General features: G+C 39.3%; 1 protein-coding gene across 2 annotated transcripts in view; it reads right to left on the reverse strand.

The window, feature by feature from the left end:
- Positions 1-1,810, reverse strand: part of LOC123281574 (adhesion G protein-coupled receptor E2-like) — a 32,237-nt gene extending 30,427 nt beyond the window's left edge. For both annotated transcript variants that reach the window (XM_070500589.1, XM_070500591.1), the window contains exon 1: positions 1,660-1,810. In XM_070500589.1, coding sequence (XP_070356690.1) covers positions 1,660-1,690 — 31 coding nt within the window. In that variant the 5' untranslated portion in view covers positions 1,691-1,810. The remainder of the gene's footprint in view (positions 1-1,659) is intronic.
- Between the last annotated feature and the right edge of the window lie 11,382 nt (positions 1,811-13,192).

Below are 13,192 nucleotides of genomic sequence, written 5' to 3' on the forward strand. Positions count from 1 at the left end.
AAAGTGGGTGCAACGGTAACTGTGATAGGATGAGCTTTATTCTGACCGTAGATTAGTGAAGACTAACAACGGGTTAGTGCAGTGCCTGACACAGAGCAAACAGACAACGTACATCAGCTAAAGGGAAGGAAAGAGCAGAAGAAGGAAAGGAAGAGCAGTTTCCCTCCTGCTCCTCTTCTACCTTCCTGTTCCCTGAGACACAGCTGCATGCGCCAGACTCCAGGGTCAGGCGGAATCACACGCTCAGCTCGGTTCTCTCAGGGGTCAGAGTCCTAGACTTCCACTCTGCCCTCCTTGCCACGAAATGTCCTTTTCTCTTGTGGCTCCAACCTGTGCTGAGGAAAGCCAGGCTCCGGGGCCAGACTGCCCGAGACCACACCCAGCCTGGAGCTGCCCCTCGGGAAAGCTGTGCAGGCGACTCATGCCTCAGATGCCCGTCAACCGTGCTCCTGTTCCTAGAGTGTGGCCCCCAGAGCAGGCGCAAATGATCCTAATGTCCCATGCATGTGAATAAGGTCATTAGTCTACTGAGATGTTATACACGCACACCTAAAACTGTGCACATCTGGGAGAAGCTAAGTTTGCTCTCCATTTCTTTCAAAGCCCCACACTATGTTGCACATTGGACCCTCCAAAATGTGCTCAGCTTTAAAAAAATCATGTTCCACAAATCAGATGATAATAAATATGACTATTTTGATAGAAACCAGGAAAAAAGTTCCAACCAATGAGAACAACATATAAGAAGAACATAACCTGCTAGGTAATGGGTATTATCTTAAGCATTGAAGGAAATAGAGACTAATCAGAATTAAGCTGACCTCACTAATACTGGTTATTACTAATTCACTGTTATTGTCCCTCAAAGAATTTCATGACCTACACAAAGCCTATAACATAAAGGATGACATTTTTTCTCAGTGCATTAGAGTTTTCAGAGAGTTTGGTTATCTACTCTTCTGAAAAAAAATATTATGTACCAGTTATTCCAGGGTAGAGCACCCAGATATTTGGTCAAACGTTAGCCTAGATTTGCTGTGAATGTGATTTTTGGAAATATTCACATTTAAATCAGAAGGCTTTGAGTGTAGTAGATTACCCTTCGTAATCTGGGTGACCCTCATCAAGTCAGCTGAAGATGTTAAGAGAATAAAGACTGACTGAGTCCAGACTGCCTTTGGACTCAAGATGCAGCATCAGGTCTTCCCCGATTTCCAGCCTGTCTACTTGCCCTGAAGAATTCGGACATTCTAATCTCCACAATTGCATGTGCCAATTCCTAAAAATAAATCCCTCTCTCTCTCTCTGTATATATATATATATATATATATATATATATATATATATATATACACACACACACGCACACATCCTATTGGTTCTGTTCTTTTGAGAACCTGGACAAATACAGGTGGTGAAATAAGAAATCTCTCTTAAGTCTCCACCTGCGCCCTACGAATAAGCTTCATTGACTTTCTCCTTTGAGACTAAATATAATGGGGCTACTATCTTTCTTATAATTTCTTCCCTGCTCTCCCTTACAGAAATAGTGGGAAAATGAGCCAGAAATTGATCACAGAACAGAGAACATTCTCAAACTGGACGGACAGTTCCTAGGTAGCTTTAGTCTTCTCTCACCATTGTTATGATCCTTCCTACCTGGCAGCAACCTGAGATGTCTGTTTCTCATGGTGCACAGAGAGTCCAGCAAGCCCAGCCACGGAGGATGTCGGATCTTGGTCTGTGAGTGTGAAGAAGTCTCACTTTAAATACGACTTGTGCCTAATGAGCTGACTTAGGAAAACAGAGGTCTGGTTGCTTTCTTCCCCCTAATCTACCGGATGACTAATTTCTCTGAAACTCACAGTTCTATTTTTAAGTGTTTGCACAGCATCCTTAACGTTTGTTGTGAAAGCCTCCTTGACGGTGGTTTTTAAACCTTTTTGATATAGGAAGACGTGATTGTGCATCAAAATACCTCCCCAAACAAAGTCAGTCTACTGGTCTTTTTGCCACCAGGATGGATATAGTTCAGAGGGAACAGATGTATCTATTTATTATGTATTAATAGACATTTATTTTTATGTTTTTATTTGGAAAAGATATAGATGCACAGAAGTTGCAAAAATAATACCAGGAGGTCCTGTGTACTCTTCACCCAGTTTCCTGAAAAACTTATATTTTTATGTAATGATAGCCCAATATCTAAACCAAGAAATTTACATAGGCACAACGTGTGTATAGTTTTATGCCATTTTATCATGTGCACATGCCTGTAACTGTCCCTCCAATCATGACATATACTATTCCATCACCACAAGACCTCCTTCATGCTATCCCGTAATCCCTAAATCCTGGCAGGTATAAAACTAAGATTTTTCTGTTCTTCAACAATATCAAAACAGTCTTAGATTACTATTTACTGACAAAGGAAAATATTCCTGATTTGTTTTAAAAGATGAGGAAAAGCATACCCCCAAAATTTTCCAGTAGTCTGTGTGGTGGAATTATGGTGATTTTCTTTGCATTTTTAATGCTTGCTTTATTTTCTACATGTATTAGTCTGCTAGGATTGCTATAACAAAATGGCATAAACTTGGCGGCTTAAAGAACAGAAATTTATTTTCTCACAGTTCTGGAGGCTGTATGTCCAAGATCAAGATGTTGGCAGGGCTGGTTTCTGGGGAGATCTGTCTCTTGGCTTGTAGATGGTGCCTTCTTGCTGTGTCTTCACATGGTCTCATGGTCTTTGCTCTGTGTGTGGCGGGGGGAGAGAGAGAGAGAGAAGGGGGGACAGAGGGAGAGATCACTGATGTCTCTTCTTCTTGGAAGGACATTAATCCTAAGGGATTAGGGCCCCACCCTTGGGACCTCATTTAACCTTAACTATTCCTAAATGGTCTTATCTCCAAATACAATCACATGAGGGAGTCATATGGGGCTTCAACATACGAATTTGGGGGGATCCAATTCAGTCCACATTACCATGTGAAATTCAATTTTTGAGAAAAAGTAACTTTTGTCAGAAAAGCTTGATTTGATTTCTCCTTCATTCCTGAAGGATAATTTTTCTGGAAACAGAATTTGGGGCTGACAACTCTTTTCATTCAAAATTTGAAATATATTGTGCTACACTGCACTGGAACCCATGGTTTCTGATCAGAAATTAGCTGTGATTCAGACAGTTTTTCCTTTATCGGTAAGGTTTCATTCTCTCTCACTGCTTCCAAGGCTTTTCCACTGTCTTTAGTTTTCACAAGTTTGATTTTGATGTATCCTGGCATGGGTTTCTTTGAGTTTATCCTATTTGGAGATTCCACAGCTTCTTGAATCTATATGTTTTTGTCTTTTGGAAAATTTGAGAAATTTTTAGCCATTTATTCCTCTGAACAATTTTGAGATCCACATTCTCTTATCTCCCTCTGGAATTCAATGACACAAATATCAGATTTTTGTTATAGTCTCACAGGTCCCTCACACTCTGTTCATTTTTTTATAGCCTATTTTCTTTCTGTTATTCAAATTGGGCAATTTTTATTGTTCTGTCTTCAAGTTTGGTGATTTTTTTTATCCTTTTTTTCCCTCCATTCTGCTATTAAGCTCATCCAGACAAGTTTTCATTTCAGTTATTGGATTTTTCAGGTCTAAAATTTCCATTTAGGTCTTTTTTGTATCATGCTTTTTGTCAAGGTTTTCTATTTCTCTGCTGAGATTTTTTATTTTTTCACTTATTTCTGAAAAGTTTGTGTGTAATTGTTCACTGGAACATTTTTCGTTATAGGTGTCTTAAAATACTTGTCAGAGGATTCTAACATTTGTGTCATCTCAAGCTGAGATTTTCCTGGTTCTTGGGATGACAACGATTTTTTACTGTATCCTGGATATTTAAGGTATTATGTTTCAAAACTAGATTTTATTAACTTCTTCAGTTTTGGCTGACTCCTCTGACATCATTGCAGTGGGGAAAGGGCTGCCATCTCGTTTCTGGCCCATGAGGGTGGGATCCAGCTTTCCTGCTTGGGCTCCACTAATGCTCCTGTGGGGGAGGGATACCTTGTTACCGCTGGGTGGGGTTGGAGGGTCTCGCTCACAACCAGGCCTCTGCTGACACCACCTGACTGGGCTGTAGAGAAACCTCCCTACATGCCTCCACTGACTCCACAGACAGGGGCTCTTTCCAACGGGCATGATGAGCATCCCACCTCCTTCTCTGCTGCAGCCCATCGGGTGGGAGGAGTGCTTCCTTACAGATGGCAGGAGTGGAGGGCTGGGCTTCCCACCTGACCTCTGCTGCTGAGGGGAAGCGTGGGACACAGTCTTTTCTGTGGTGTTTGGTTGGAGTGGGCAGTTACTGTTGACCTACTCTCTGTTGTGTTGGCTGCCCTTTTCTTGGTCTTTTGGCTAAGGGGGGAGCAGGCTTCTCTTGCGGGCACTTCTTTTATCTGCACCCATTGGTATTTCTGGGTTGCAACCTCTTTGTGCCAAGTCTGGGATGTATGAGGCAGGAAGAAAACCCACAGAATCAACACTGCGTATTTCCTTGGGTCCCACGGTTCCTGTGCTATCTGCCTTCTCTACACCTTTCAGAGCCTTCTTATGGTTGTTTTATGTATAAAATGTTTGTATTTACATTAGTTGTAGTTGTGTTTTAACATAAAATTTTCTATAGTGTGAACTTTGTTCACAACTCGTCCTTTAGTCAACAATATTTTGGGAGAGTTTTTGTATGTCATACATACAGATCCACATCTTTCTTTTTGGCTGCTGTTGCATATATTTAGATGACACAATATGAATAAATTATGCTTTGCCATTCCCTTTGTTGATGCACATTTAGATGGGCTCTTGTTTCTCATTGCTACAATAATTCTGCAATGAATGTTTCAAAAGTGCCATAGGGAGAACATTTGTAAATTTCCTTAGACTAGGCATCAAGTGGTTCAAATACTGAGTCATAGAGCATATGTATTTTACATTGTCATAAATTATGCCACACTTCTATCTAATGGCACCTGTGAAATTACCCAGGTTCTATATGAGAGGATCAATCCTCCATATCCAATCAACAATACTGTCATTTTTTTATGTTTCATTTTTAACATGAAAAATTTTGTTGACTTGTGGCTTAAGTGATTTCCATGTTCTAGTCAATCATTTATCTTATTTAGAAGGAAATTAATAGAAGAAGAAAGATACAGTAGCTTAAAAATGGCAGGAAAGTGTGTTCCTTATATATTTGTGGATGGAGAAAAGTCAAAGACTTCAAGAATATAAGCCAACCTCTTTGAGCACACAGGTGCCTCCATCCATAGGACGACAAGGCCAGACCAGGTGAACTGCACAGTACCTTTCAACTTTACAATTCTAAGATTCTTTAAGCTTAGCAGTTAACCATTCAGATGCTTAGGGATCACAGACGTCTTGGAATCTTGAAATTATACATTATCAAAGGCTTTCATTTTCCCCAATTCGATTGGCAAACAATTTATCTTAATATCATATCAATTGTACTTCTCTCATTACTAGTGTAGTTGAAATTTTCATGTATTTTTGTAATTTCATGGTTCTCTCTGAATTATCTGCTCATATTTTTGAACATGTTCTATTTTATTCATTGTGTTTTTCTTATTGATTTTAAGGAGTTAAGAATATATTTATGTGTATGATGTGTGTGTATGTATTTATACCTATATATCATTTAAAAAATAATGTAAAACTTCTACTGTATCACATCTTCAAACTCTGCTTCTGCCATCATAAGATTTTTTTTTCTGAAAACCCTGTCACCTGCTTTATTTCTGGGGAAGGATAAGGGGAGAAGAGAGAATATTCACTTGAACCTGAGCAGCAGCTAAATTGGAAGCAATGGAGTCAGCAATTTTAGGTCTCTAAGCTTCCTCTGATCCATCAGGGAATGCTGGAACTTCCTTGTTTGGAGATTAAAGACTTAAATTTTTCCCTGGAGCAAGATCATCCATTTTAGCTGGGTTAAAAAAAATAAAGACAACCCCAAAACACCAATTGGGGAGTTAACAAAGAAAATAGGGCCAAGTTACTTCTTTCAAATGCAGATTTTTAAATACAATATGTTTATAAACCCTAGTGGTTTTCTCTTGATTCCACCCTTCTCCCACCCCTGACAGGAGCCCCAGGAACCTGCAGAGCATGAGCATCACCAACCAGATGTGAATCCAGCTGTCCCTCCACACTGGAGTCCAACTGCTCATGGACTGTCCTAGCTCAGCTGCCCTAAGGGCCTGGAAGCAGTAGCCGTGCTGTCAGGGAGGGCAGATGCTAAGGATGCCACCAGTCAGAGAGTCGAACGCTGGGCACTGGGTCCAGGATGACATGCACACCCTGTTCACTGCACAGTGTCTGACCAGCGAGGACAGGAGTGTCTTGGAGCACCAGTCGCACTCAATGATTCCACTTGTCCGTTCTCACACTGATATAAATGGGGTAAATCTCAGCCCCATGACAATTGGAATAATGATGAAATTGAAGGTGGTGTCACCACAAACTTTTCATTTTATTTTGGTCCAGGTTTTCAATGATTTACTGTATGGAATTTTGCTTTAGTGCTTGTCTAGGACATTGTTCTTCATTTTCTAATAATTTAATAATTTTGGTAGATTTTAATGTTCCTAGAAGTTGGTTAGTAAATAATATTTTTCTAAATGAATATCCTGTTGTCCTGATACCATTTATTGGAGAGAATATTGTTCCTACACTGTTTTCCATGCCTCCTTTCACACATTGCTTTGAAATTCGATTTCTATTGACTATTAAATTGTTATACATGATGTATTCTTTATTTTGTTTCATTAATGCATTTTTCTATTCCAGGAACCACACCACACTTTTAAAAATGCTATAGTTTTGACGATTTTATTGGTCCTATAAGGCAAATATTTGTTTTCTATGTTCAATAAAACCAAATATCAACTTTGATGAAGAGAGACTTTAATTAGAAAGACTATTACATTAGGGAGAATGTGCTAATCTCAGAAATCTGTGAGCCTTTCAAAATCATACAGAAAAATGTTCCCCTCGTATAAGGTTAAGACGGAGGCATGCAGAGATAAGCCGAATCTCTGAAGGGGAAGCTTGACGAAGGGAAATTACCAGGGGGTTCTGATGGGGAGTCTCCCTGTGGTCAGCCAATTTCGGAGAGAAAATTAAGCGGGGGGAGCAGTTCCACTTTCTTTGTTTTTATTCAGGCTTGAGAGCGAGCAGAGTTTAGGGGCCTGTGGTAAAGAGAGAAGCTGATTAAAGTTTAGTGATGGCAAAGCGGAGGGTAGGAAGTGGGCAAATGTGAACAATTGATCACTAATTATTCTCTACAGCTGTACTGCTTCTTTTATATATTTTCTTGTCCTGTATAAACATTATAGCTAGTTTACAAAGTTCCATGAAAACATCTTGGAAGTTTGATTGCGTAGATTAATTTGGAGGTAATGGCGTCCCTGTAATGTCAAGATTTCCCCATCCCACCAGTATAACTCTCTTTAGGGAGGTTATGATTTCATTGTTTTCTACTTTACACTTTCTTCCTTGAGGGCTTCATGTATTTCTTGTAGAATTGTTCCTAGATATTTTCAAAGATTATTATTTTTTTATTTTAAACAGGTTTTCCTATTGTATTTTAAAATGAATTTTTACCTTGATAGAAAAACCATTGCATTTTGTTTGTTGATACTGCCATAGTATCTTATTGAATTGTCAGAATTTTTCCGTGAACTCTCTGAAGTTTTCTTGGTAGACAATTATGCGATCTCCGTATAACGACCGCTTTGTGTTTTCTTTCAAGCACACCCAGGTCTCATTGACCACTTCGTGTGGTCTGACGGAGAAGAGGGACCTTAAGTAGAGTTCAGCCTCTTGCGGCTGATTCCTGGTGGGGGGTATCCTCCAAACCTGGAAATCGGAAGTTTGTGACCAGAGGAGCCTGGGAACCAGAAATTCTTTCCGAACCTGGAAATGGAAGAAGCGGATATGCAGTAAAGGAAATTGAAATCGCAGTACCGTTCATCCAGGAATCCAACGCTTGGGTGTTGAGGATTCTGAGAACCCAGGAAATTGGAATTCCATGTGTGGTCAGCGTGAGAAATGGGACGAATGTAGAGCCTGGAAAGGAATTGAAGCGAGAGGAAGAGCGCGACGCCGGGAGGGACCAGCAGGAGGGGCGGGCTGTGGGTGAGCGGTCCTGATGGAGTGCGTGAGAGATGATGGCGGAGGTGGGTGGGGCTCCGCAGAGCAGGATGGGAAAATCTGGAGCGCGCCCAGGGAGCTGGGGAGATGACGAGAGGGCTGTGAGCTGAGGAAGCTGAGACATCGAGACAGGAGACAATGAGTCTCAGGTGAAAGAAATGGCCAATAGCTGAGCCAGCATTTAAACCCCAGTCAGTATAGACTGAATTTTCCAGCTCTGCAAAACCATAAGATCATGGTAGAAGGTGAATCTTGGATTACTGCTTGGGCCTTGTTTTGTAGGGGTTGTTTTAGGGGCCTTGTTTTCAGGGGGTTTGCATGTTAGGTAAAGTACTGTGTATTGTCTGCTTCAGGAAGCAGCTCATTTTCAAGCAGAAGTGAAAATATCCTCCTGGGGTGAACGGGGTCTGCTTCAGAGCCTCACTCTCACCCCAGTCCCACCGATAGTGGACGCCTTGTGGGGAATTAATGATTTCCAGGGAGAGAGATTGCAGGCAGAGTAACTGGTCTGGAAAATACAAACACACCAAGAAAAAATTTTAAGTTGTCCCCATAATCCAGAGCTAAGAAGCCCCCTCTAGATGTGAACACTTTCAAATGAGAAGTGGATAGATAGCCACCTGTATAAATTTATTTTTGCTTTTAAGCAAGTTAGAATTCTTTTTCTTTTTCACATCACAAAAAAATATGAATATTCTCTTCATAAATGTCTCAAGCAATGTATGTGCTCAACAAAATATGAAAAGTACCCCCTACAGCACATAGCTGACCCCTGCAACACACAGGCACATGTGAACATGCATGTTCTCTCTTCTTTACAAAGGTACTCATGACTCACACTTTGTAATGTACCCAAGCATTTTTCTAAATATTAATCTAGTTATTTTTATGTATCTCTATATATTTTAAAAACCTGTATCAAACTATGTGTAAGATTTTATGAGTAGCATTTTCTGCATGAAAAGAATCCTTTTTATGTACATATTCCTTCCACCTTTTTTCACAGCTCCATAGATTTTCCTGTGGTTGAACTCTAATTTGTTAAACTGCTTCCTATTAGTAAGTAAATATTTTAGTTTTGAAAGAGGAATTGGAAATTTGAAGTGGGTACATAGTTGATTATTTGACAGACATACGGACGTGATATTGAGGGTGGAGGACGGCAAAGACCCCAGACCTGTCTGTGACTTCCTTGACCTGTTACCCTGATAAGAAGAATTGAGGCCCATGGTCTAACACAGATCTCAGGGCTGCAGTGTCTGGCAGCAGGAGAAGTGAACGGCCTAAGGCTGAATTCTCCGTAAGGGGCAGGGAGAGGGTGAGTCTGTGTACATCCATAACTTACTGCTCCCCCTCCACCAGAGCAGCACGGCCCCCACACTGAGCTGACATCTGTGGCTCCCTACAGTTGCACGTGTAAGGCCTGGGGAGGCTGGGACCACAGAGCTTCCTGTGTTCCCACACTACTGCTCTTCCTTAAAAATTCTGAATGTATTGTGGTGATCATTTCACAATATATGTAAATCAAACCATCATGCTGTGTGCCCGAAACTTACACAATGATGTATTCAACTATTTCTCAATAAAACTGGAAAAATCTTTAGCATTGTCTTTTTCTGTGTTTCTCTTTGATCTTCATGTCAAAAGAAAAATTACTAGAAAAGTTGAACTATTCTCCCAAACATCCAGAAGTCACCTCTGATTCTTTGTAACCTATTTATTGTGAAGTACACAGTACTATATGCTTATGTTGCAATTTTAAATAATCTCCCACAAATTAGAGATTCTGTCAAATTTGTTTTTGAACCCTTTCCCAATTCAGTGGAAATCTCATTGTGAATAGGATGTCTAGTCTTCCTTGCAAACTCAAGGCAAAACCTATAACTTTTAAATCACATTAGTAATAATATATTCTTATTGAAACATCTTAGATATTACAAAAGATGTTATCATACCCTTAATCGCTGCCCCCAAACTTAGGCTCTTCACTTTGTAATTGTAAAATATACAGTATTTTACCATTTATCAGAATTAACACAATAATACCATGCATATTGTATTTCAAGCTGCTTTTTTCACTCAACATGTATATTGGAGAATACTTCATGCCAGTACAGAAGCCACACTATAGATGGAAGTATTTTACTCTTTTTTACTCATATAGATATACCCCCAATTATCTTGTAATTTTTTATTGATGGATGAGTACATATTTTAAAAAGATTAACAGAAACTTGTAATTATAAAGTAAGAATAGCAGCAATTGTAAAGCATAACCGACTCAAAACGGTCCTGATACTTTACATCTGAGAGAGCATCCTTTCCCACAAACGCAGGAAGTCCAATGGCCTGCAAACACACTGTGCTGTGAGAACCTCCCCGCTTTGCCAGCACTGAGGACAAGTTTCTTGCTAGAATACTGAATTTGGAATCCTCACATAACTCAGAAAGCATTACTCTCAATTTGGAAATACATACTTCTACTCACGTAACAGATTTTGTTATTTACTAATTTTTTTGTAAAATGAAAGCCTATTAATGTGCGCTCTGAAAGACCCATAGGAGGGCTATGTTTTTGGAATGGGTTACAGTCCTTTGGAAGGATTGTTCCACCCCACTGGAGGGCTCAGAACCAAAATGCGAGTGACTACGTTAGTGTGGAAGTTTCAAGGGCACCTTGTGGGAGCGGAAAGCAGGTGGGAAGCCACAGAGAAGCATTTGGCCTTGGCCAAATTGCTCTATTTTAAAAAAGGCAATTTTTTTACGAGCAGTTTTAGGTTCACAGAAAAATTAAGAGGAAAGCACAGAGATTTTTCCATATACCCCTTGCCCATACATGTGTATAGCCTGTCACCAGAGTGGTACAATGGTTATAACTGATGCACCTACACTGACGTGTCAGAATCACCCAAAGGCCACAGTTTCCGTCAGGGTTCACTCTGGTGTCATCCATTCTGTTGTCTGCATATTTTTCAATCTTTTGCTCTTGTAAATTTACTGCAGAAAAAGCTTCTTGTAAATATCTTCCTATGAACTTAGAGTGTTTCTCTAAGGTAGATTAAAATAGTGAAACTGATGGGCCTTACAGTACGTGCATCTTAAGTTTTCATAGCTAGTACCAAATTGCTGAATAGTCTGTATCAACTTACCCTGGTACCACAGGGGATTGTCCATTTCACCCTATCTAACCAATATCGAATGTTATCCAACCTTGCAGATTTTTACAATCTAATGTTTGACTATATTAGCTCCTTGTATTAATTCCAATTTCCTTGATTATTATGTTTTTATTAACAATTTTCTTTTCTTTTTCTGTCGATAACCTATATTTTGTATATGTATTTTTTTTTTGAGGAAGATTGGCCCTGAGCTAACTACTGCCAGTCTTCCTCTTTTTTGCTGAGGAAGCCTGGCCCTGAGCTAACATCCGTGCCCATCTTCCTCTACTTTCTGTGTAGGACGCCTACCAAAGCATGGCATGCTAAGTGGTGCCATGTCCGCACCCGGGATCCGAACCAGCGAACCCCGGGCTGCTGAGAAGCGTAACGTGCGAACTTAACCGCTGTGCCACTGGGCTGGCCCCTCTTTCTAATATTTTGTTAGCGCCTTATTATTGAAATTTAGAAGTTCTGTGTACATTATAGATATTAATCTCTTATTAACATTGCAAATAATTTAGTTTATTGTCTTCAGGCTTTGTTAATGGTGACTTTTATTATCCAGAAACTTTAAGTAGTAAAGCTTGTCAACTTTTTTCCTATGCCTTTGGATTTTGACTAAAAGGATGTCATCAATGAAATTTTAAGTTGTGGACTCTCCTTTCTTTTCAGATTTCTCATATGTTCATATAGATTGTCTACTTTTTCCAGTAGAACAGGGTTTCTCAACCCTGGGGATAACAGAAGAGAACATGAAATTTTTTGTTAAAAGTTACTTTCTCTTTACACCTTATATGTTGCTATAGCAAATTTCCTGTTTCTAATGGAGAAAAGGAAGACAGCTGTTTTTAGCATCTGTGTAATGTAAGGGAGTTTAGGGTAGTTTCTCAACTTCAGCATTATTGTGGCAGAGGCTGTCCTGTGCATTGCAGAATGTTGAGCAGAAGCCTTTGCCTTCACTCACTAAATTCCAGCTCACCCCCATTCAGTTGTGAAACCAATGATGTTTCCAGAAATTGCCAAATGCTCCCTGGGGCAAAATTGCCCCTCAGGTGAGATCTGCTGCAACAGAAGCTTCAGCATATTAGTCCTATTTAAAATTCCCTGTTCGTTTATCTTTAATTCTGGTTCTGTTGATTTCTTCATGGGTTGTTTTTTCTTGCTTTTGTTTGTGTTTCGTAATTTTTGATTGAATGCTGGACAATGTGTGTAGGACAGTAGACACTGAGGCATATATTATTTGTTACTGGAAATAATTCTTCTGTTAGGCTGTTTGGGGAAGCTTGAGTCCATCCAGTCTCGGAGTAAAGAGGCAGCTTGTCTTTAACTCATTATCAAACAGCTCAGGAGAAAAATGGGGTAATAAGTTATTATTTGGGAAATATGGGTGAAGGGTGTACAGGAATTCTTTCTAAAATGTTAGCATCTTTTCTGTAATTCTGAAATTATGTCAAAATAAAAAGTTAAAAAATTTAAGTCCTTCAGCATCTCATTTAATTTTAATTTAATGTTTTAATTGATCAATATCTTTTAACATATTTCTTGTTTTGGTGTCCCAATTCTAAATTCTTTGTAACTTTAAAAAACTATAACTTTTTACAAATGATACTTATAAGTAATATATCTTTCTTTAAGAAAATAAAATCATCCATCAGTCTTCAGTAAAGCTTAGTTTAACAAAATTGGCTATTGCTTTATAAGGGCTTTTTCTTAAGATTGTACTTTTCACCTGTTATAAACTAAAACAATATACCATAACTTTTTAGAAAACTTTAAATCACAATTTTGTATAACAGTTCTTAAAATGACTGGATTTTTGTTAA

This window comes from Equus asinus, chromosome 28, assembly GCF_041296235.1.
Source record: "Equus asinus isolate D_3611 breed Donkey chromosome 28, EquAss-T2T_v2, whole genome shotgun sequence".
Classification (NCBI taxonomy): domain Eukaryota; kingdom Metazoa; phylum Chordata; class Mammalia; order Perissodactyla; family Equidae; genus Equus; species Equus asinus.